The 26,099-nt window shown below is 35.7% G+C and overlaps 1 protein-coding gene across 2 annotated transcripts in view; it reads right to left on the bottom strand.

The window, feature by feature from the left end:
* Positions 1 to 26,099, bottom strand: part of TTC27 (tetratricopeptide repeat domain 27) — a 111,333-nt gene that overhangs the window by 29,895 nt on the left and 55,339 nt on the right. For both annotated transcript variants that reach the window (XM_084284974.1, XM_084284975.1), the window contains exons 10-11: positions 21,693 to 21,806; positions 973 to 1,068 (exon numbers count right to left, since the gene is read on the bottom strand). In XM_084284974.1, the coding sequence (XP_084141100.1) occupies positions 973 to 1,068; positions 21,693 to 21,806 (210 nt within the window). The remainder of the gene's footprint in view (positions 1 to 972; positions 1,069 to 21,692; positions 21,807 to 26,099) is intronic.

The raw sequence follows: 26,099 nt of genomic DNA, 5'->3' as shown, positions 1-26,099 counted from the left end.
GAGTCAAATTTGGTAAAATTTATATAAGCAATGCTTCTTCATTACTATAACTAGAAGACTGCAGTCTTCTACCATTATGAGCCCCTATTTTAGTATTTCTATCTTTGGCTTGGAAAATTGGCTTGGATTGAAAAGTGCCACTCTGACAACTGGAAATGAAAACCACATTTGCTAGTTTTATTGCAAATGCCTGTTGAAAGATTGTGTGGAATAATTTGAAAATGCTTGGAGAAAATATGACTGTTAAAGCAACATGCATCTAGGTTAGAAATCAAAGAAATAAAACACCATTAAAAAATAAACAGTATGCGCACCTTTGGAGATAAGTAATGCATATATTTTCTTAAGTTTGTTGTTAAATACAGCATTATCAGATCAGACTAGTATGTATATTTCTTCTCTAGAATTTATGTTCAAGATAATCGTTTTAGTTTTGGAAAAAAATCTCCTTTCAAAACTAGCAAAAAAGGGCACATCCAGAAAATAAAAGCTTTGTCAGTTAAGCGGTTCTTCGACATACTTTTGTCTCCTATTTGGTTGCTTTGACCATGATCCACTTCCTGAAAACAACTCAAAGTTAATCATCATTACAGGTCAAAGAAAGATGCAAATAATTGTGGTATAAACATCAGTAGCAAATAGTGATACAATGAAAATATTATTTTTACACAAGGTATGTCAGAAGCTTGAAAGTTTGCTTATTTTTTTTAAGGACAGAAAAGGGAAAATAAAGAAGAACCACACTACAAGCAATTACTCCCATGCATAACAGAACAAGACATCTGGAAGTAAAACATTGTACAACTTGGTTACTTTCCAGAAAAACCTACTGTGTTCTTATGTTACACCTTTTTTTCCACAGTGTTCCAACGCAAAATCACAGCATACCACCTTGACTTTGAGTCATGTAGTATCAATATTGATGAGAACTACATATTGTTAAAGAAAGCTTCAAATGAAGTTGATTGATACCTGTATGGCCCAACGTGGAGGCACTTGACAGCAGTAGAAAATCTTCATGCGTTCAGATACTGAAGTATTTGCATCCTCAAACTGGTCTGCAAGTGCCTGTAAATGCAAAGCATATTCTGCTTTACTATTTACTTAAATTTAATCAACCTAAAAGAAAGATAAATTCAAAGCTTTAAAGAGATTAAAATTTCTGAGTGCAACTTCAGAGGAGGAAGAATCAAATTTACAATCCTAACAGTTGCACAGGAAAATTGTGTCAAATGTTAAAAGTGACCTTGCCTAATGCATTTCAGTTTTATGGCTAGATTTTCACTTCAAAGTAGTACTGGCATGCTGTAAGCATGAAATTTCTTATTTAAAAAAAAAAAAAAAAAAAGACAGAAAGGAAGACTGAGCCATGCTTTCGGAAACACGCTTCTAATATAGAGTAAGTTATTGTGACTTGGAGTGTAATTCAATTCAGCCTTTTCTGCTTTGGTAGGACTCTCTATTTATGATGAAGAAATATTGTCTTCTGAAATTCTTTGGAAGGGAATAACAATGTTTGCATAGCAAAAATGTAGTAACTTCAGCACTAACTTTTGTTCGTAAATTCACTGTGAAGGTAATTAAATCAAAACTCAATAGCAGGAAAAAAAAATGTTAAAAGGTAGCTAAAGCCAAAAACTTGGTTAGAAATTTTAAGATAAGTGCACAACTGTTTTTCAAAAAGCCAGACCTCACTAAAACAGCTAATTTAAGGCCAGACTTACAGAAAAAGGAACATTAAATTACTTGCATTCACATGATTAACCTATGTAGATCCTGCATATAACTTTGACAAAGATTTATTGGAGGATCTAAACTAATTCTCAGAATTTTCTCAGCATAGGAAATAAATGCAAAGATTCCCAACAAAAAGAAAAATGGGATAGGATCTCTCTAAATCTTTTTGCTACCTAACCATATGGGAATGCAAATAAAAGTTCTGTAAAATTAAAATAAGTATTTACATGATTTAAGCTGCAAAGAATTTTGTAACCACTATTGATGGCAACAAGATTTATTAGGCTGCTTCATTCTGTTAGTAAGAAAAATTAGAACAGGTAACAATAATTTAGGCTTTTAAATCCATGTTTAAACTCCTAGTTTTAAATACAAATATTTAAAATATTTGATCTTATTCACATTCACTCTCAGAAAATTATTTCTGGAGACCTGTTCCTAGAGATTACACGGAAATCTACCCCAAGAAAACTGCTGAATTGTATTTGTAAAGAAAGGGACAGACTTACATAAAATCACATTTCTTCACATAGTTCTGAGCAATCCAAAAGGAGAGAGATCCAAATAAAATCTTTAAAGTAATTATTTAATTACAGAGTTTACTTGACTATGAATAATATAAAAAACTATTCTGCAGTTTAATTATGCTGAAATGTTCTAATACTATGCACAAGCATGTTTTTCAAAATACTGCCACTACTAGAACTGAAAAATCATCCAGTTCCTCAGGGCAATCATTTTACAAGGCCAAAGTAGTAAACTACAGTTAGAAATTTAAAAAAATAATAATTGCCTAAAGTCTGAACAAAGCCAGAAAATCTCATACACGTCCAGTAAAATAACTTTTTTTTTTTGAGGTGAACACAAGATGGAAGGCAAAAAATCTTTTAAGTCGTTCAAAATGTTTTGTTCTTGTTTTAGCTTCTCCCTCCTGCCCTCCATTTCAATTGTTCCAGAAAAAAATATAATTCAAATAAAAACTATTTTTCAAAAGGAAGCAGTTTGGAAAACGTGTAGCCATATCCCCTTTCTACCCTTTCTAAATAGAAAGGTCTAACTTAAATGACACCTTGAAGGAGAATATGACTTAACAGGCAGAATTTTCCCCTTTCCCAAAACACTGCACTCTGTTTAGAGTTCCAACAAAAACTAAAAATATATGTAGAATATATGAGTATTATACGATCCTTAAAAAAAAAGAATAAGCACTAATAAACTTTGAAGTTATTAAAATCCCTTTTTATGCACTCACATGTTGGAAAACAAACAAACAAACAAACAAACTTTGATAATTCTAACTATTAGTGAAGTATAGAAAAGAAGTTAATAAAAAATTACTGAATTGTATGCTTCTGAAAGAGGCTTAAAGAAATAAAATTTGAGTTGCACAGCAGAAAGAAATTAGAAAGAAAATTAGAACCCTAACGTTATTGCACAGCTGTCTAATCATAGAACTATACATTAAAAAGATGAACAAAGAAGAACTGCCAAGAGACCTTTCTTATTAATCATCTGTGTTAACACTGAATCTTTGCACCATAGTCAAAAGTTGTAAGACTTGGTGTCTCAGTTTAACCCAAGTCTCAAATTCCTGCCTTAAAACTAGCTAAACAGAACTAAATCAGAAGCCATCTAGAATTCACAACCCTAAATGATGTATGAGTTCCTTTACATGCACCACCTAATAACATTAAGCTCAGCAGATCAACTCCCTCTCCCTGGTTGTCCATGTTACAAAACCTTCCTTTTCCCAAGGCTTCAGCTGCCATAGATAAGAGTACAGTACAGAAAGATATACTAATACAGTCTGGAGACAACAAAAACAGATGTTTTTGATGTAATTTTTTTACCACAAGCGAAGACTACATTATAGCCATAGGAAAAAAAAAAAAAAAAAAAAAAAAAAAAAGACCGCTCTAGCAACTAAAATTTATTCTCCCCATCTCATTCTCAAGTCTTCATTATGAGGCTAAGAAGCCCAATAGATGTCTATGTTTTGGATAATTATATCACATAATTTTGAAACGATCGATTTAGAGCTTTTATCACTTTACTAACCAGTCTCAGGCTAATTAATTTAGTAATCAAACTCATCTGATTTTGTCTACAAAACTTGTCTACATGTTAATGATTTATTTCAGCTTGGATGTCATTTCCTACTACACATTCTTGCTTTGCTTCTATGTTCAACATCAAATGTAACATCACCAGGGTCCTGAAGGCAAAATACCTGCTTTAATTTTGAGCCTAGCTAAATTTCAATCTCTTTATCCTCTCCACATCTTTTACTTGTATGGCTGATGGAAGTACCATTTTTTCATCTAAACCAGACCCTATCTTGGTACTTAATCTCTGGAAATACTACTATAACCTTATGGTTCCTGGTTACTAATATGTCCTTTCCTTTGAGGCATAATCCTATTTGATTTCTCAGCTGACCTACAGCACTTCTCTTAAACTTTTATTTATCCAGCTGGTCTGAAATCCTTCCCTCAAAGTTTTATCCTTTTTGGTAAAATATAATTTTCAGGTAGTTTTTTGCATCTTAGGTAAATAAATGGCAGACCTTCACATCCTTCCTTCTATGCTTAAACTCTTTAGACCAAATGAAATTGCTTATTTAGTTTCTCATAAAGTTGTCCCTTTGCATGTAAAACTAACTACATACATTTTTTTTTCTTTAATCTCAGCAGAAGGATCTCCTGATCCAAGCTTATTTGAGGTAAAAATCCCAACACAAAAGTCCCAAATCCCTGTCTTTTCAAAATAGTAAGGTACTTGCTACTTATCAAAGACATTTTGAAAACAGCCTAACGCTTTTGTTTGTGCAACAACTATTCATTTCCAACCGGATCTCTCCCCTCAACGACACCAAAGATGAGTTTGTCCATAACGAAACCTTACATTGCTGGTCCCAGTAAAACATCTCCCTCAAAATAGTCTTGACCGACAGACAAAATTTTATCCACACTATTTTGTCTCATTTTCTTGTGTTTTCATATCGTTTATCCATAACGTGACTGGAACCCTTTTCCGTTTACCTATCTCTTCTGACAACCACATTTTCAATTTCAGTGTTCCAGCCACAGTTGTTCCACCTCACTTCTTTCTTGATTTATGCCAAAAGAAATCTGATACTGTCACACGTTTTGCTTTCTCACTATCACCCTGGTCCAGCATGTACTACTCAACTCCTGGCAAACAAAAGAGAATGAACAGATCAACTTCAGAGAATGAACTTCCAATCTCTCCTATCGTGGAAACACCAGCCGTACAACCTCTTAATGAAGCTCATGGGATTCTCAAGTCCTTTTTCTTTATTTTCTCCTAAATGTGATGACTTCTTAGAATCCCATACACCAGCCTGACCTCTCCACGCTCTGCCTAACTAACCATTTCCATTTTCCTGGTCCTTCTTCTGTTTATATCCATTAACTCTGTATATGTTTTAAAACAAGCAAATTGACCTAACAGCATTACTGCTCTTATATTCTAGCTGTTCCCTTCACTCCATGCTTCTTACAGTAATTCTCCTGCCAGCTGTGTGTTAGGTTTGTTTAGCATATGTCAACAAATCCTTAGCAAACTATGCAGTCTTCTTAGTGTTTTCCTGCTTTACATCATAAAAACACCATGCTTCAGCATTTGTATTAATAACTGATGGTTACAGTTTGCTCGTAAGCTTTGCCAAATGATACTTCATGCAAATTAATTTACTCAAACGTGATGAAAATACCACAGCTTCTGTATCCATCTCTGTATTTTCCCCTGCTTTGTCCCACTTCCAGTGCTACTCCCCAGCATCAACATCAACATCATCCAACCTTTACAGGGGAAAAAAACAATTAACCCTCCAACAAGTTCTCTTCTTTTGCTCAGACTTGGCTTTCATCCTCTTGCTTAGGGTACTACCAGCCCTTTCTTAGGCTTAGTAGTTAAGTATTTACTACCAGATACCATAAACAGGAAGCTTTCCCTTCAGAACTCCACTGCAGGAACTGTACTCATGAAACACATGTGCTACAATTACAAGTAAGATGCTGATAACCAGCAGACTGAAAAAAAACTCTATATAAAGAACAAAGTCTATACTTTCCTTACCAAATGTCAAGACAAATATGTATCCCATTTTATTACTCTGCTTGCTAAGCTCATGAAAACTAAAAACTGCACAGCACTGTAACCTAAATAATTCTGTTTCCCTAACACCTACCTAGCCCCCCATTCTGCAAAAGTATACTAGGAGTATGTCAAAAATTAAATACAACCTCAAGAAAGTAGGCAACAAATGCAAAGAATTAAATATACAGAATAATTAAGGTTTCCCATATTTTTCCTTCCTGTGACTAAAATCAGATATAGTACATTAAGAAAAATGGAATAAGTATTTTAGTAGCTTGTGGATATGTAATTTCATTGAGTTACACTCTTTTGGTAAACATACTTCATAAAAGCAACAAATCATGTTTACAATCCAGATAAACTTGTTTTAACAGCTCTCAACCCAAGAGCTCCTGAAAGCAAGACCACTGAGACATAACCAGACTTCTGAAATCCAATGGTCAAAATAACTTCATCATTCAGCGAAGTAATGCCAGAAATCATGAAGCAATAAAAGCAGATTTCATACAATACAATGAAGTTTTGTGTAATAGGAAAGAATAAATTCTTGTTGATAAATATGAATATCATGTGGAAAAAATGAAAACAGTTGAGATTAGTCTAAATTGTGAGATGGAGATAATAGCCAAATAGTTATTACCTTATGGATCGCCAGTTTTATCACTAGATAAAAAGAGAAAAACCGTACATTTTGGCTTACTGTAGCATACAGACATTATTCAGAACAACACTTGGACATTTAAGACGTGACGTTGTTGCTCACGAACTTAACTGACTTGAAATCATGAGCTATTCTTTCAAAAAGGTCAGATTTTTAAACGATATATTTCTGCAAACGATGAAAATCTCTGAATAGTCAATAACTAAAGCATCCAAACACAAAACAAAAGCTATTAAACAAGGATATATTTCAACATCAAGAAAGAACCCCTCCCTCCCTTTATCTAATTTTCTAAGAGGAATTATGACATTACAAACTTAAGGCAAATATATTACAGGAGACACTACTATAATCTGATTTGTGATTCATGGAAACTCTAAAGACCATTTCCTGCATTATGAAGAGATGTCAAGATCTCTGCACAGCACTCCTTACTGGTGATTTTACATTACTCAAATTTGCAGAAGAATGAGTATGTTCTGTGAAAACTCTGCAAAAGATCAATTCTGAAAAGGGCAACAATCTTACCCTCCTTTTTCCTCCTTCAAATATCTTGGACTCATTAAAACACGGTAGCCATGAAGACTTCCCTTTTTGACTGGACGACTGCATACCACACTTCTCCCTAGGAAGTGGCCTCCCTCACAGCTGTTTTAAAATTTCTTAAAGCTAACTTCAAAATGTTTTATAGTATTGCCTGCCCACTTTGTAAAGCAACTGAATGGTTACATGGGGACCTGGAGCTGCAAAGACGTCTGGATGCTTCACAAACTACTAATGAAGCAATGCAATTCTACAACTAGAAAAATAAGCAACACCTGAAACAAAGTAACAAAGTTCAACAGAAACATTCAAGGAGAATGCTTCTGGCTGCAAGTTTTTAAAGCTGAGTGCATTGGAATTGAAAAGAGCATTTTAACTACTTCACTTTGTGTTATAAGAAAAAAAAAAAACAAAGATATTCTGCAATCACTACACTGAAAAAAATCAAGACTTTCAGCATTTGAGGTTACTTGTGTGGTTTTGTTCGCTTTTTAAATTAAAGTTATGAGAATTTGGCCCTGCTTTCTAGCAGTTTTACACACAAGCAAATATTCTGATATTCTTTAATTGTAATTAAAACAAATATGTTCTATATATATTCTTTCAAATCACTGTCATCCCTTCTCTACACGTAGATTAATTCCCCAGCTACTCTGATACTTCTTGGTTGCTTTTTTTTTTTTTTTAGTAACCAATCAAACAACAACAAAAAAACATGGATTGAACACACAAGTCCCGTTGATCTGTAATGTAAAGCTTTCTTGTGCTGAATTCTGCACTACCCTCCCCATAGCTCCTTCCTAGTAACCTGTTTTGATGGATACTTCAGTTAAGATGCTCCACACCTCAAGAGCATAAGTACTCACAGGATCGAGTATGTATGAAATCTATGCTAAAAGCCATTTAATAGTGTTTGTTTTGTGGCTCCTCCTCTGCTATTTCCTTCTCCTCCTATACAGCTGAAGAAACTTGGCGTCAGTTATCCCTCAGCAAATACTATACGGCTTCCTCCTGAGCTGAGAAGAATCCCAATATAGGCTTTTATTTTTTAGGACAGTACTTTCTGTGGCATATGCATACAGGTCTAATTTCATTGTTAGTACCTGACATTAACTTAAAAACAATGCAGTCCTCTCTTTAAGACACAGTACACTTAAAACATTTTAGAAAGAAAAAATGTTACGTTTGATGCATTTGAGGCCTTGGCTGTTACTCCCTTTAAAAGCATGAGTAAATAAACTTTTTTTTTTTTTTTTTTTTTTTTTTTTTTTTTAAAGAAAGGCTTGTGTCCGATTTTCAGCAAGGGAGAATACCAAGGTACCACTGATGGTTGTGTTGCATTCCTGCCCCTTCATTCAGGCATTAAAATAAAATTGCTCTACAGAACAAATTATGTTAAACATTTGTGCTTTGTAATGCATCATAGATGTCTTCTTCAAGAGACGTAGTACTTCCTTGGAAAAGCCACAAACAGAAGGGGATAGTCCAGCTAAACTCTTTAGTGTAACTTTTATATATAGTATTTCACTGTTAATTTGTGTGTGATGCTCAAAAACATACATGCCTCTTTATAAGCTATTTAAATGAACTGTATTCCAACCAGAACACCCTGTTCAAGGAGAATAACGTATTGGAAACATTCTGTACTCTTTCTATTGCTGGAAGACTTGAGCTTACCTACCATATAACTCTCATTTGCATTCTGCTTACAGTAAATTGCACAACAGTATATACATGAGCAATAAAAAAACACAAACACTTCTTCTGCTACATACAAACAAATGCCTCATTCAATCTTTATTATAAAACATATTCTAACACTTCAAAATAAACATCTACATACAGCACAAAAGTTTTAGTTAGAACTCATGAATTGGATGGTTATTTCTCAATAATTTCAATCTCAGTAACTTCAAGCAATAAATATATAAAAAATAAAGCAAAGGCATCCAAAGGGAAATTTCTTAAGACAATGTTATCAATTGCAAGTGTGTTAACACTTTCAGCTTACTTCTACCTAATGTAGAGATTCTATTCTGTTACACATGTAGAAAACTTAAGGGAAAAATGAAAACAAAATGGTATGTCTGTATGTAATTTGCTCATTTTTAATTGGCAATCATACGAAACATAATTCTTTAATGTTACTTAGATGTCCTTAGATGTCTGTAAGGAGGAAAAAATATTACGTCTTATCTAGATACCTGTAACTTGAAGCCACAAGTATTCACCTGCTCTAAGCAGTAACAGTAGTAGAAAAGCACAGCTTTTTTTTTCCCCCGAGGCCAGCAAAGCACTCTTTTGCTGAAACCTTTTTCAACTATTCTCCTTCAGCTGCAAATCTCAAGAACATCTTTAGCTATTTGGTGAGGGGGACAGGAGTACTAAAAGAAAATACAGACAATTCGAGCTCTTTTGTCCTGAATTTGATTAGAACATCTCAGGTAACACCCACTGTTTTCCAGCAATCTTTTTCTTAAGAATAGCTTCCCTATACAGTGAAACCTTGACTGATACACAGTAGTCTCTGTTGAAAAATTACTTGGCAGGAAACACACATTCTTCCAGTAGCTGAGCCTGACCCAGCAACCATAGAGTATATGATGGTAAGTACATTAGAAATATGACACATGGGTGAAGTGTTTTAACTTTAGCTATCCCAAAGAAAGGCAATCACATGTAAAGAAGTCTGTTTTCAATATATGTATTTTCTTGAAAGACATCCAACCCAGTTCTTCACATGTTCCTGGAAAGCTCTCTATACATCAGGGAAAAACAAACAAATCCCCTATCATTCCGTGTTAATGATCGATCTACTCACCAAAGAGAAAAAATAAGCAACCTCTGCAATGATTGGCTCGCAATCAGTTCTATTTCAAGCAAAAATGAAAACGCTCTTGACTGCATTAAATATTCCACGCCTGACTGTATGACACGTTCAAACAGAAGCACATCGAGCTCCCCAGAAGACTCTGTTTGTTTGTTTTTAATGAAAAAATGAGGAATCCACAAAAACACAATTCTTCCCAGAATCATATAGCTGGACTGTGCATAGCCTGTTTGGTATGTAACCAATTAAGAAACCAAACCAGCATTTTCTTTCAGCTTGATGGAGTTTTATGGTCTGTGGCGGTCATTCACATCAAATAGGTTGAGGGACTGAGACTGGACAACAACACATCTGCTGCTGCTGCTTCACAGAACAGCAACTAGAACTAAGCATAATTACTCATGTTTATATATCTATATATATATTCAGTATACATCTATATATATATTCTGTAAATACATATACCAAGTTTGCAACATTAATTGCGACCCTTGCTTGCACACATTTTACCCAGGGAAAAAATGGAATAAGGCACAAGATGAAGAGCTCTATGGTAGAATCATTTACTGTGTGTTTCTATTTCTGGGCAACTTCAATGTTTGTACAGATCTGCATCTGGAAAAATCGGCAGGTATAGCACAGCAATGTGTATAATAGCCACAAACAATATTATTTATACCATTTAAAATCTAGTTCAGGCATGGTAGATCATATCGCTTACAAAAACAGCTCCACATCTGTCAAAACATCCAAATCTTATCACAAAAACAGTGCTATAATTTACAATATTCAGATGGTTACAAAGCAATACTGTGAAGAAACTGGGTAACTGCAAAAGCAAATGGAAATAACAAAAACTGCCAGTATCATATAATCATAGAAATCTCTATACACCGATCCAAATAATGATTTGAATCAATAGTCCTTAAATCCGTTTGTAAAGTTCAAAAGCCAAATATAACCCTCAATTCATAACTAACTGGAACAGAAGTAGTACTAAATGCATTGAGTTAGGCCAGTGAACAGTTCTTCACTCAGAAGCTACATCCAGCCCACATTATTGCAAAGGTTATCTCCAATACAATTGTTTCCAACCAGCCGATCCTTTACGTACCATAACCCAAATTTCCTACCTCTAAACATGTATATACCACATATAGTTGCCATATTCAATTATTTTCTTGAGCCCAACCCTCCCTTTAACATACTACAGAGCTAAGTCCTTAGCATGCTGGAAATTCTCTTTTGGTAGAAATATCTATCAGAAAACACAGATACCATTCTCTGCTAGAGCAGCATAGTTACAAACTAATTTCAATGCATGAATATTTTCATTTTTTTGAATTCGTTCTCATTTTTTAAAATACATAACCATCTAATAAAAACAGAAAAATGTTTTCACATAATTATTAACACAACAGTCCATTCTTTTTCTATTTTCTTTTTTCCCCTATAAGTATTATTTTTCTTCATTATTTCTAAATTGACTTCATGAACACTTGTCACCAGATCAATTACCTTTCTTACAAATCCCTTCACCCCACTTAGTGTTGAATCAATATTCCCTTGGTCCATAGTTACAGATCTGAGACTTACACTGCAGTTTTGTTGCAGAAACTCATCTACTGAAATCTTACTCTCAACTGGTGCATAAAAACCAAGTTGCCTACAGCATTTTCTGTGATTATCTCTGGTACTGACCTACATAATAAAAGGAAAATTCTTCCAATATAATGTTCTAAGACTCTACCCTGACTTGGCTGTACAACTACTTTCTGACCCCTGCTTTAAAATTGAGAGTAATTCTTCTCAGCTTTTGTCAGATTTCCTACTGAAAATCTCCTCTGACAATAAATGCATTTGTTTCGGTTGAAATCATAACTCATATACTGAACTGATAAAGTAATGTATTCTTTCTTTACATCAGGGGAAAAAAAAAGCCTTACTGACTTACTATCATCATCACAGTGTTTTATACTTACTCTGCGCATATTTTTTATTGTTCTTGAAAACTATTCAAATTTGAGAATAATGCATTTTTTTTCCTTTTTATCTTCATTTGGATTTTAAAAGACCTTTTAACAAGTAAATAGTTTCCATATATTTAATAGACTACTCTCCTGAGCAACCAAAATATGCATAGATTTGTGTCCTTGGTGAACGATACTTGAGCCAGAGAGAACTGACGAAAAATTATGCAATTTAAATGATTACATGTCACTGTTATTTCAATCAGCTAAATCATTTCGATTCAAATCTTTTTTTCCTTTACTTTTACTTGTGACTTTTATTCTTTTTCTTTAAAAGATGAATTTTCAGTGGTAAGACTCAGACTGCCTTTCAATTATGCATCTTTTTTTGTTGTTGTTGGTTTTTTTTTTGTTTTTTTTTTTTTTTTAAACTAGGAGATTCCAATGTAGGCGTGTTTTAAACAACTGTGTATTTTAGCATTAAACTCCTGTTGTTTTTAAATTTATGTTAGAGAACAATGAATGGTGTTTCTCACTTTCTAAATTAAAATAAACATTGTTTGAAGACTTCTAAATTGCAATAGAAGAGCAATTGACAAATACCACAGGTATTATATCAATTCCATAAAATTGTATGACTTGCAACCAGAAAGATGATCAAAATGCAGTTTGCATTCACAAGTTGCTCCTTTCTTACACATATCTTAGAAGTGTGTGGGTTCTTATTACACTGATACAAGACATTAAAGTGTGTAGATCTCAGTGTTTCAACCTAAAGTTACAGACCACACAAGGAAAGAACACTTCTTGTCTTATCAGCTCCCAAGGAATTTCTCAAGTTTGAATGAATTAGGTGTCAAGCTATAAAAGAAAACAGGCCTTTGCACCTGCATGACAATCTAAAGATGCTGAAGCCTGTTCTACCACTTCTACATACTCTCCTTCCAGCTACTTCACCAACAAAGTTCACCAGAACATGCATTCAATTGTCTTTAAACTTCGTCATCAAATGTGTGCTGCTGGTGTATTAATCTACATTACTAATTTTTAAGTGCGTGCTGAATACATTTTGTAATGTAAAAATCATCTGGATTTGCCTATTTATCTCTCTTATCTTATGACAACTGTGGGATCACTTGGATTTTTACATGGTATTTTACAGATAAGAGCATCATCAACAGATACTGAATGTATAAATATACTACTTTTAAAAGGTGTTTAGCATCGCACAATTCAGCTATTTTCACATTTTTTTAATAATTATTCTACACTTTCTACTCAATAAACAATAGATTTATCACTTCTGGTTAACTTTCAGAAAGAACTTTGCTAACTTCTTGTTAACTCATTACATTTCAGAAAACTAGACTGAGCATGTAGATAAATTCTACACCACCTATCTTTAGTGGGTCTTCTCTCTGTGATATTTTTCACTCTAATTCTCTGGCCTACCAGATAAAGCTGTTTCTTGTTTCTGCTTTAAATGGTGGAATACTGGAAAACTACTGTTTATAGAATACTTCACAGATCTTTCTCTGTGATGTTCTGGCGATTCATTCTTCCCCACTCCATTTACTACCTTGTCCTCATGCAATCAAATTAAAACGTCTCTTTAAACTCATTCCCTAAGTATTCCTTACATGTTTAAGCAAGATCATCATTCAAAATTTTCCTAGTGACTTCAAATTCCAAAATTATTCAGGAAGAGACTAGCTCTTGAATCCGAGATGCTAGTTTCACCTACAAAAACACTTCAATGGCAGAAAAGCAGGAAGGCAAAAAACTTGTAAGGCACCTATGCAAAAGTAATGGCTAGAAGTAACAGACTACCAATAAAATTTATATATATTTTTTCATAACTCCAGATGACCTTTTAATTTACAGGAAGATCCTTATAGCTGCAAGGGGCAAAAGTTATTGATTATAATGCTGGAGCTGCACATGCCTATTTTCTCCTAAGATAACTCATAGCAGATTATTACTATGAAAGCTTTTGTTTGTTATATCAGGCCACAAATCTCTGCAAATGTGTATTCCACTTTGAAAGCATTATCAACCACCTAACAAACAAATATTAACTTAGATTGTAAGCAACGTTCTGCTAAAAAAACCCTTCAGTTTCTATATAACAGGGTGGGGAGGAAAAGCAGACAAGAGGAAGTGAGTCCAACAATCCCAAATGAAATCTAAAGCAATTAGTTATCAAAATTAGCACAAAAAAGGTCAAGGTCATGAGCAGACGATAACAGGATTCATGAATGTCTGACGTAGTATTTCCTGTTCATTGGGAATGGAGAGCCAAGCAGTATACTAGGCAATTTAGAGGACCTCTTGTGCAATTGCCATTTGGGCTATCTTGCTGTAGTCAAATACTACCACCTAAAGAAGCATGGTTAAATAAATGAGGCATCCAATAGCACTACAGCATCGGTGACCACCAAAATGTGCTTACTGTTCTGTACAAATATTAAATATTGACTGCCGATGCTTAGGATACATGTTTCATTGTTAAAGTCTGTCAATGGCTTCAGGCTCAAGTCAAATCCACTTACAGAGGACACAGAAGTGTTAGAGAAGTCCTAAGTGTATTTTTTTATCTTTATAGCATTTACACTTATTTGTGACTTGTATAATTTTACAGTTATCACACTATCCTTATCAGACAGCCGTGTCTTCTTGAATGGTGTTTTCTTCTTGAATGGTGTTTTCAAAGAAAAATGTTTCACACGCCAATTATGTTATTAATTCTTATGATGTATCACAAGGTGTAAGCACTTCCCTTAAGATCTCTAGGAGCAGCTAGATTTGTAATATTATTTGTGAAGAATAGATTTAAAATCAGACCCTTCCTTTTAAGTTGTAAAACCAAGAATACTGATATCATCCATCAATTAGATGAACGTGCTGCATGTAAAATTAGTCCAAATGTAGGCTACACCATCTGGCTTTTGGTGAAAGAACATGCCCATTTTTACACATACTTCTTGCCCTCCTTTCATATCCCTTGCAGCTTACTCATTTACAGTGCAGCATCATAACCTCTCTTTTACTATGCAACCTCAAATGCCAATATACCCAGCTGACTTTAGCTTTTACCTGTGTCTTTATTTGAGATGAGGAACACTACCGGTAGTTAGTCTCCAAAAAAGAACTTCATTCAAATTTTCCCCTTTTCCTATCAGATGACTTGACATTTATGTCACAGCTCTGTATAGCTGCACACATCTACCCTACTATCTTTCACAGTAGACATGTTTCATACAGCCATGTGGGGGAGGCGCACCCACGCGTGAAAAATTTCAACTTCATCTAGTCTAGAAGCAAGTTCCATAGTTGTAGCTAGTTACCTAGCTTTGATACTGCCATTGGCAAAACAGCAGTTACACAAAACTTAGCACAAGGTGCAAGAACGGCAGAGGAACTGCATACAAATCAAAATAATAAGCCTGCATTAAGTTCCAATCTGTTGTGTTTGCACTGCTTTTAATTCCCAAATCAGCTTGCTCTGGGGGAATGCGCAATTGCAGTCAATGCTGAAAGACAGATCCAAAGACTTTGTTTTTCTCTAAAGAGGGAAGTGAATACAAGGATGGAGAAAGAAATAAACACAAGCTGTAACTTTGAAGTTACAGTTTAATTACAATACAGGGGGAATAGACAATTTCCTTAACAGAAAAGGGAGAGTCTGTTTTGTAGTTCCTGGCACATTCATTGCGCAATGCAACTCAAGAAATTCTATCACTACTAAGCTACTTCAGAACATGGTTTGTTAGCTCACCTTGGGATACATACCTGCAGTTTTGCAAGGATGTTTAAGACAACAGCTGTAAACATGCATCTATTCAGTTAGCAATAGGTGGGAATAGTGTGTGCTCCATGCCTTGCATCTGGTCTAACTCCATGCGGAACTTGATTATTTTAACTGTTCAGTTTTGTTGAAATTGAGCTTGTAATGTTTACTTCTTCCAGTGCAATACTGAGGCAGAAAAATGTGAATGCTGTGTCCTGAAATCTGTCAATATCCATATTTTTCTTTGCAAGTTGTTGTCATCATTTGGACTTCAAAAAGCATGGTATTACTCATCATTGTAGCTTGAGGATTGTCCTATCTGGCATTATGACTCCTAATACCTCTATTTCAATTTTCAAAACACTGGCTAAAGAGACTGTGAAGAGAGAAAGGTAAACACCTTCCAATCTAAGAATCAGTGGGAAACATTTGAAAAACTGGAAAGCTTAATATTTTTGTCTGCTTTTAGAAAGTCTATGACACTAGGAGTAGGACTGTTCAGGTATTGAACATAATTCTCAAATGAGCAAAAAGGCTCGTACTTTCACAGTGCTAGCTGAGAATATGAAGAAAATTTAGCACAGAAAGAATGGCTACGTTCTTTTCCCCACACTAACTAATAGCAGTGATCCAACTTGGCGAATACAACAGTGCAGTAGAAAATTTCTAGCCAGAAATCAGTACCTGGAAAATTATACTATTTAATATTCTCTTTTTTGCCAATGGTACAAAACCACTTCAGTTATTCCTGAATAACTCTTGGCAGACTAAATCTTTTTTTTTTTTTTTTTTTTTTTTTCCCCAGCAGAAACCATAATTGCATAGTAGAAGAAAAACAGAGGGAGCCAAGCACCACTACACTAATTATTTTGAAGTGTGTTAATGTGCTTGGTGTATCCCCAGAATTGCTTCTGTCATGTAACATCTTCGATCTGTCAAACTTGTCATCCGCTTAAGCAAAATGAAATACGTTCTGGGAACGTGTGTCTTGAGACTGAAATCATAACTATCACCAAGAGGTCACTCTCCCTTGCGACTGCTTTCTGAAGTAATACGGTTTATTTCTAGGGGTCTGGAGACCTTGTGATCTTGTCTGGACCACATTAAGAATATCTTTTTATAAGGCACCTGGCTTTTGTCCTCTTACTAAAATATTTCCGAAACATATTCTAGTAATAAATACAATTCATAATAGCTGAGAACTATATGGGTATCAGTGTGGGATCTCTACAGGATAAAAGAAAAGGTGTCTCTTCCACTTATTATCTTCCCAAAGAGAGCGAGGTAAATCTCTTGGTTCACCAGAGTATTTCTCAGATTCCAGGAACTTCCTATTAGAAATGTCATGTAAAACAAATTTACTACCTACATTTTTCACGTCTATTTTTCTCCTTTCCTCCCCTCTCCCATTCAATACACAGCTAAAAGCAACTATTAAAATCTCACTTAACAGAGTACAAGAGGTGGTCAAAGAAGAGGAACTCCCAGTGTAGTCACCTAATAGTTTAGCTGAACATGCAAGTCTTGTCATTCCTTTGGTCATACTTAAAATCTCTCTATACTGGTTTGATACCTGATCAGAAATATTTAAGAAGCAGAAAAAGTGGAGAAATTGTGTTAGCCTCAAACCTCTCTAGATCAGTTGTCTAGTGGGAGGAAGGCTGCTCCCTTCTCTTTTTTTGAGCTCTTCCCTTAAACGTTGAATTTATCCAACGTCGAAGAACTGCCAAATAAAGCAAAGCACGGGGAGCAAGTTGGCAAGGAGGCAACATTTAAGTTTTGAAAGAAAAAAGGATATTATTACTATGATAAATGGCACAACTTTCTTGCATAACTATTTAAAGACCATCAGCGTGAAAATAATGAAACGATAAAGTTGCATTTGGGCAAGTTGTGCCTCATAGAGCACAAGATGACAGTTCTGTTAGATCTATACTGGCTTTTCTTTCAATAAAGATATACTCAACTCTTTTCAGATTTGAAGTAACTGCACACCAACTACAGCATGTTTCTGGTAAGAACAATTTAAACCAAAAAAATCATTATTTCCCATTTAGATACACACAGAAAAACATTTGTTGCTGAGAAAATGACACTCTGAAGTATAATTTAAGTGAAAATTACCGAGCAGTTGACACAGAATTCCCAACCACATACATCTGTGTATGACTAAGGATATAAAACAAGCTCTCATGTGACCTTTCAATCTTAAGACATAATGATTAGCCTATAATATTGCTACTCTGCTCCCTGCTCTCCTGAAGTCTTATTAAAAACACCCTTTCAAGACACATTTCTCCCCCACTAACAGGCAAATTCCTTTGCTGCCAAGAAAAGCAAGCGAGAGAACCGTATGAAATATCACCTACGTCGTATTGCGCCTTCGGAAAACTGAGCGATTGGCTCACAGGCATGTTATCGCCAGGTGCAGCTAGCACTTGAAAATACAATCAGAAACGAGGCACATAAGCTGACAAAAGCTCCAAGCATCGAGGTAGCCAGTGTAACCACATGGATTAAGCTGCAGGAAGCAGCTGTAACAAGTCACTGTAGGATACGTTACAGTAGGCTACTGGTATACCAGGCACACAGCACCTTCACCTCTCTTGCTGCCTGAGTAACGATGGACTTGCTTCCACCCCACTGTTATACTCAGCACAAAGCTTTTCATTCATTTTGCTTCATTCTTAAAAAATTTTAAGAAATCATCAACATGAAAGAGCGCTCTTATTTCACATATCAAGAAACTACAGTGGGATGCTTTCCTTTACGTGTGCTAAACTTTTAATTTTTTGAGTGATCTTCCCTCTTTTCTCTCTCTCTCCATTAAAAAAAAAAAAAAAAAAAAAAAAAAAACAATCTGCTAGACCACTCAAAACTCCCCTTTTATCTCCCATTCTATTACTTGAGCTCTGGCTGCACTTTTAGCAGTATCTTGTGGTTTAACAGCTTGTTCCAACCTATTTTCCATTATTAATAGTTTCTAAATTACTTTCTTACAATAGGAGGTAGCTGAAGATCCCAAAACTGATGTAGAAATGCCAGGATCCTGCTTATGCTGAGAGCAATTTATCAAAAACTACCACTTTTCACTTTTTCCTCCTGTTTTCTCTACCTACCCCTTTCCTTTCTTTCCATCCTAGCACTTAACCCTCCCTCAAATATACCCATATGGAAAAAAAAGCCAACCACCACCCAATTTTATTTTATTTTTTTTTTAATTGTGCTGTATCCAGAAGCACATTTTGGTTGGCAGTACTTTGATCCAGACGTCAATATATGCCGTACTGGTCATGATTAAATATTCTAGCGGAAAGTAAGAGAACTCTGGTTTAGCTCTTGAATGCTGTTTCTTTTTCTTAGAAAAATGGTTGAAAAAAGTACTCATTTAAAAAAAAAACTTTAACCTTATTTTCGTGGATACAAATCTCATTTAGGCAAAAATTGGACAGAGATGGCCAGCAGCATCCAGAAAAACGTTAAGAAAAAAATCTCTCTTCCTGACTTCCAGTTAGCTACTAGCTGATGCACATTCCAGAGTACCCAGAATAATTATTTTAAAATCTATGGTGGTTTCAAAGTCTACGTTATCTGTACTTCACACTTTGAACATAATCAGAAAGGTTTTGAAAGTACTCAGGCCAGTTCCTTTTGAAGACTTCCAATTAGAAAAGGTATTTACATAATCATTTGGTAAAAGCTTTTTAACAAAGCAGTGATATATCTAATACTTGGAGCGTGGCAGCTATATTCAACCCATGTACCCTCCTTTCAAAAATAGCTGCAATTATTTTGAACTAATTAAGTTAAACAAAGATAGCCAGGTCCACAAAACACATAGCCCTAAAGTAATTTATTTGGCAAAAAAGCAACTGAAATGATGCATATGTAGCCTGGCTTGCTTTATCACTGGGAAGCTGCTTGTATGTCAGACCAGTTGGTTAGAAGGATATGCAGGCCCAGAGTAAACCAAACCTAAAGCAAGTATATGGCAGCGGAAATGGGGAGGGGAAGAATAATGGTAGGAGAGGCCTAGAGGACAGTCCCAGCTCCAGTAAGAGAGTTTGTAATGGTCCACGCACACACTTCGCATGACCCTAAAGCTACTTAATCAATTCTGTTCACCACTTCTTATTCAAGCTGTCTTAAAACAATTCTAGTAGTTAATTAAAAGGCAAATATTGTGAAGAATGGGGGTGGTCCAACCATATGTATATCTGCCTCTTGACAACCTTCCAAGCTTGGCTTAACTTGCCTTTTTCTCTTGCACAGTTTTCCACATCAAACTTTTTGATAAAAAGAGAAATAACTACTTGCATGAAACTCCTGGGGTTTTAAAATATGTATTCTACTGATAACTACATACAGAACTAGCTAGCTCTTCAGGTAATACTTACACATCTTTATGAAGACAATTTATCAAACTTGTATTATGGATGAAAAACAACATTAAACAGTCAGCCTTCATTTTCTGATTCCTTAAAGATTCTTAGAATTTATATTAAAAAAAAAAAATCTGATCCGACAGAACTCAAGAATGAAAACCTTAAATGGAAAGTTATTCAAGTTATTTGATTAATTTAGCACAGATCAATCCTTATACAACTTCTGTTTTTGGAAACTGAGCTTCATACTGTAATCAAATCAACACAAATATGTCACTGTATTCAAACATCTAGAGAAAGATGAAAGAAAACATAAACATATAAGGATTCAAGATAGTGTTTAAAATCACATATTAAATGTCTGTAGTGAGGTTGTGTCTCAGAACGTCACAGTGCATGCTTATCAAATCCTTTGCATTATTGCAGTTGCAACACATGATGAATTCAGATAAACATACTAAGAATGATAAGCCCTTCCGAAGATTTCCATCATGAGAATGTCAAGCTGTATGGTGTAATAGCTTCCAGTACTCAGGTTTATCAAGCTAGACAAAATATGTTGGATATGCTCCAACTGCTTTATGGATTAGGGCATCAAGGATCCTGAGATCACTTCCCAAATGCCACCAGATGCTACATCTTCTCCCAGACTTGGAATCCTGGCTTCCTTGACATCTCCTGCTGACCTTAGGGAAATTCCACTATAGCAACTCTATGTCCTCCTCAGCAGAATAAAAATGCAGCAACACATCCAAGCTGCACTCCTTCAAAGGTCCATGCATAAATAATGATTTGAAATGAAACATCAGCTTTACAGGATTTAATTGCACAGTACTATGATGGTTAAATTTGTACATTCCTGGCCGTCTTAGTCAGCAAGATTGTTCCCTGACTGACACATATTAATGCCTGCTGTTCATGTGACAACAAGACTAAACAGGATAAAGATGACAGATGGCTAACAAAACTCTGTCACACAAAGAAAAATATGTTCATATAGCCTACAGATTTTTCCTTTGAAAAATTTATTTCTTAAATAAATCCCACTAGCTGATAAATTTCAGATTGATTTTTTATTATTTTTACTTGAAAACAGATGTTATCTATGTTCAGAGCAAGATTATTTAATCACCACCTCAAACATGCAATGCAAATACTAAGTACCACATCAAAACAGTAAATCAAAATTGCAGCTGTAATCACAAATGTATTTTTCTGTTCTCACAGTGAGTGACCATTTTCAAGTTTGTTTTTTTCCTACAGATTTACTTCAATAAGAAATATTTTAAGATAGCAGTAGGAGCTTTAAACTTATGATCTCTCACATAAAATACTCCTCAGATATCATAGAAATTAGAAAATTGAGGTAAGAAAACAGATTTTAATTTCAATCTTCTGAAACTTTAATGTTTTGGAAAGAAAATGACCATTTTTCACCTATAAATATACAAGTTAGTCTGAGGACTGGCAGAAATAAGAGGATTTGTAGTTTATGCATCTAATCCAGAGGCATAATTAGAAGTCTTGGCTCACTACTGTTTAGAGAGGAACTGCAGAAGCTCTTAACTCCTGCCCATCTCCATTCAATACACAAAGAACCCGTATTCCTAACTTAAGCGTTCAGGTCAGGGTCAAGGCAGCTCAGAAGCCTTACCTGAGTTTGCTTCATTGCCCGTTCCATTCTACGAGTGCTTCCTTTCTCAAGCTTGGTCCGAAGAAGTAAAGCTGAAGTTTGAATGGCCCAGAACTTTGGCTGAGAGAGCAAACACTGCAAAGAAAAACAGCAATTTAAATGATTCATTAATTCATCTTAAAAAAAAAAAAAAAAAACACTGAAAAAAGTTAGGCTTTTAACCGTGTTCTCAAGCATGAATTCTGTTTCCTATTCTGAAAGTCAAATACGTGGTTGCAGTACTGATGAATTTAGTGCTGTACAGATTACATTAATCTATGTTCAATGGAAATGGAAGCCATCAAAAACTATTTTCTCCTCAGCTACTGCAACGCTGTGCATACAAGTACCCATATGGTGCATACTGAAGAAAGGGGATAGATTAAATGTCATAAATTAAAGTGGCTACTCAAAATGAAAGTAATATAAAGAATTTGATACCGAGAAGTCTGGCACAGCCTTCTCCACACCTAACTGTTGGATAGTTACAAACAGTACTGAGACCTCTTCCTTAGACCTCCTCTTAAGGTTGAGCAAAACCCATTCTCTCAGGCTGTCCTCATATATCAGGTACTCCAACACCTGCTGTGGTGTAAATGCCTGAAGTAACTAGGAAAATAAAACTAACATTCACATTTTTAGGAAAAGGTACAGCATTGAAGAGGCTTTCAGGGTAGGGCATAACTGCATTATCTGAGCTTTCCCTAGGCTCCCAACCTTTGATGCTATCGCGCTGGGGAAACTTGGTGTGCTAGCTCTAAGGAACAGCACGGAGCGTAGAGTGGAGTGGAGACACCACGGCTAGGCTCTGTAATCAGATGGGGCCTCGATTGTTCTTGTGCACAAAGCTGCACTTTTTGCCACCCTAAGCCAAAGACCTGTCATGTTTTGACAAATGCTGTACCCCAGTGTACTTTTTGCTCATTATAATATCATTATAATAGCAAAACACACCTCCATCCCAAAAGCTACCCGCCTCCAAGGTGCGACCACACCTCACTGAGCATGCGCTCTGAATTCCTCGGAGCCTATTACTTTAAACGGAGACGGGAAAACTTTACACCAATCATAACTAAGATATGCTTGACTAGAGCCACTCAAGCTCCACCTAAAAGATAGAAAATAATATAAATTGGCCCAAGAGAAAGGGGATGTTAGGGAAGATACCACCATCAGGGGAGATACCATCCCAAGGACAACATCCTTAGGACCTCCTGACTCCTGGGATCAGTCGACGGGCTGAGCCTCTCTTCCCCCCCCATTGGGACGCCTTTGGGTGAGATCTAAATACTTGCTTATAAATCTCTATAGAGTCTTTGATCCTTTTAACGCGTTTATTTCTAGGCTGCACACCTGTGACACCTGTAAACACCTGTAACATCTGTAACACCTGCAACACCTATAACCTCTGTAACATCTGTAACATCTATAAACATCTATAACACCTGTAACACGTATAACACCTACAACACCTATAACACCTGTGTATTTTATGCATACTAACTTGCTTTTGCAGACAGTCACTATCACCGGCAATCCAAAAGAACCTGATTATCTGTTGCTGTAATAAACCATACTCGATTGCATTGTGATAACTCTCATTGAGTGCAACGAGGGTGAGGGTGGTTATCCGTGATAGTTCAGTGTTCTGAATCTAACCAGACCCCCAGGCGGTTAATGCATTTTTGGTGAATGTCTGAACGGACCCCCAGATGGTTAATGCGTTTTTGGTGAATGTCTGAACGGACCCCCAGGCCGTTAATGCGTTGATGGTGAATGTCTGACTGGACCCCCAGGCGGTTAATGTGTTTTTGGTGAATGTCCGACTGGTTCAGTCCCCTGAATCTGACCGGGCCCGTAACGGTTAATCAGCTACACCCCTTAACGCGACACCTGCACTAACAGCACCTCCATATTACATTAGCTGAACTTGCTATGAATCTCACAAACGTTAATAAAGTTAGAATTTGCTGTGTCTTGAGAATAACAGCAAGATTTTTTTGATATGTAGTAAATGTACAGGGAATAGTCTAGGTAAAAAAGCTTTGCTAAATATATGGCAAGTTCTCTCTTTGAAAGCCCTGCCCTGCTGCCAGGAACTTGATGCCAACTCCAACCACTAATTTTTACAAAAGCCCAAGAAGAGTTATGTAGCCAATATAACTTGATATCCCTTAAAACTGTACAGATAGCCTGGATTCTTTCCAGAACAGTTTCAGACACTGTATACCAAAACTTCTGTTAGATATTTACTTTGAAAAGGGAGACAGCAGGGAAACTTCCTCACTAATTTTATTGACATTACAAATACGATCCAGCTTCACTGAGAAAAGAAATTTGCCTATAGATATTTGTAGACTGGAGAAGGAGCCCCAGTGGTTTTATTCTTTCCTCTCAAAGACCTCCTAATGCATTAAGAAGTATGCTTTGCTGGTTTGTGTGAAATGCCTCATAAATTTCTGTGATAATGTAATATATCTGTTTGCTTTTCCCCTAGTGTTTTTGCAGGAAAGAAATCTGAAAGAAACAAGCTAAAGCAAATTCTCTCCAAGCAAAATTACATTGGGAATGAAAGAGGCAATAGCAAATGAAAGCATAATGAATGCAGTATGAATGCCCGTACCACTAGATACCTCAACGTCAACTGACCCTTCCTCTTGTGACCAACAACCTCTGAACAAATTCTTCCATCACTTCTAGTCAGCCTTACAGTGTTAAGTACCCAAAGGCTTCCATACCATCCTGCCTGTGCTGAGGGGAATGTAATAACAATGTTCTACACTCCACACACTTTTTCAAGTGCCCTTGTATAAATTGCAATGAGTAAATCTCTTAAATGGTTCAAATCTCTTCTGTCTCATCCTGGGAAGTTCAATCTGCTACCTACTTTCTGTTTACTTGAGACAAATCCTCCACTGCAGGAAGTAACCAGGGCATTCCTAACACAGGACCCTGGTTTCTGAGCTCATTCTTCCGTGGCCCATTCCAGGTGGCCACTAAAAAAAACTTTGTTCTCTGCTACATGGTGATAGACCTTGATATTATTTTTCACATAAACACAATATCTCTCAAAAAAAAAAAAAAGATGAAAACTGAAGTGCTCAATGAATAATGCTCTTGCAGACATTGCTGCTCAGGCCCAAATACATCTCTTTACCGGCACCGGAGCACATGTCCCCTCACTCTGGTTCACTCTTCCAGCCAGCACAAGCAGGGCATGAAACAAAGTCCCTGTGTCCATGCCACCCAACATGGCACAAGGCCAGTGCATCAGGTCAGGAAAGCCTCTCCTCAGCTTCTGTGTGCACCTCTGACACTGGCGTCCAGACAGTTATTTAGACCATTGTGCTATAAATGATGTGCGTATAAAAATCATATGGGGAAAGAGGAGAAAGAAAAGAAAAACCGAATGGAAAAGAGGCAGAGGTAGTTACAGTTCACTCCTCTGCAGGAGCAATGACACTCTGATCCTGAGTAAGGAACGTGGTTTTTAAAGGTATTCATTCATAGAAAACAAAATGTAAGGCATACCTGTTTTACAGTTATGAAAGAAAGAGAAATTCTCTAACAATGTTATTGATGTAAAGACAAAACAAACAACAGAAAACCAATGCTGTAACAGCCTAGGACAACGAGAAACTTGCCTACTTTTTGGTTAAAAGAACACTTGTAATGATACTTATACTGAACTCAGTCTTATGCCAGAACTCAAATACTCAACTTTTAACTGCCTAATCCTAACATTTAAGGAAGTACAGATACAACACAGTAAGGGACACAATATTTACACTTGAGGACTTTAAAGAATTTCAGAATATCAGAATACGCGCGAGTAACAAAGCAAGCTTTAATTTACCACCTGAAGTCTCTATAAATGCTAGACAATGGTTTCCTGTCAGTCCCAAAGCTTTTTATTTCCATCTAAATCTAGACTTGATTAGTGAGACTACAGTTTAAAATAAAACATGCGGAAGAGAGAAAAAAATAAATCAAAATTATGAAAGTTTCATCAACAGATCTGAAAGTTTATTGTTCTGTACCAAAGGCAGATAAAAAATCGTAAAATAGTTTTTGTTCTTAAACACACTGCTGAGGATCTTCACAAGTCATCTTTGTTCTTATTTTAGGGAAAGACCAATAAAATATAGAAACAGAAAAAGCAGGAAAAATAGATGGGTGAGTAGAAAGGAAAGAATATAAGGTTATGCAACATTTTCTGCACCGAATGTTATGTTTTCTGATAGGAAGAGTCATTACTCCAATTTTTCTCCATATTTTTCCTACAAACAAGAACACTTTTTATCTTCTTATTCATCATTTCAAAGTGTAAAAAGGAGAATACTACTAAAATATTATACAAAACAGAAAATGTCATTCAATATATCATTG

The sequence above is a fragment of the Netta rufina genome (assembly GCF_964035555.1).
Source record: "Netta rufina genome assembly, chromosome: 3".
Lineage (NCBI taxonomy): Eukaryota > Metazoa > Chordata > Aves > Anseriformes > Anatidae > Netta > Netta rufina.
This window is presented reverse-complemented; position numbering and strand designations above follow the sequence as displayed.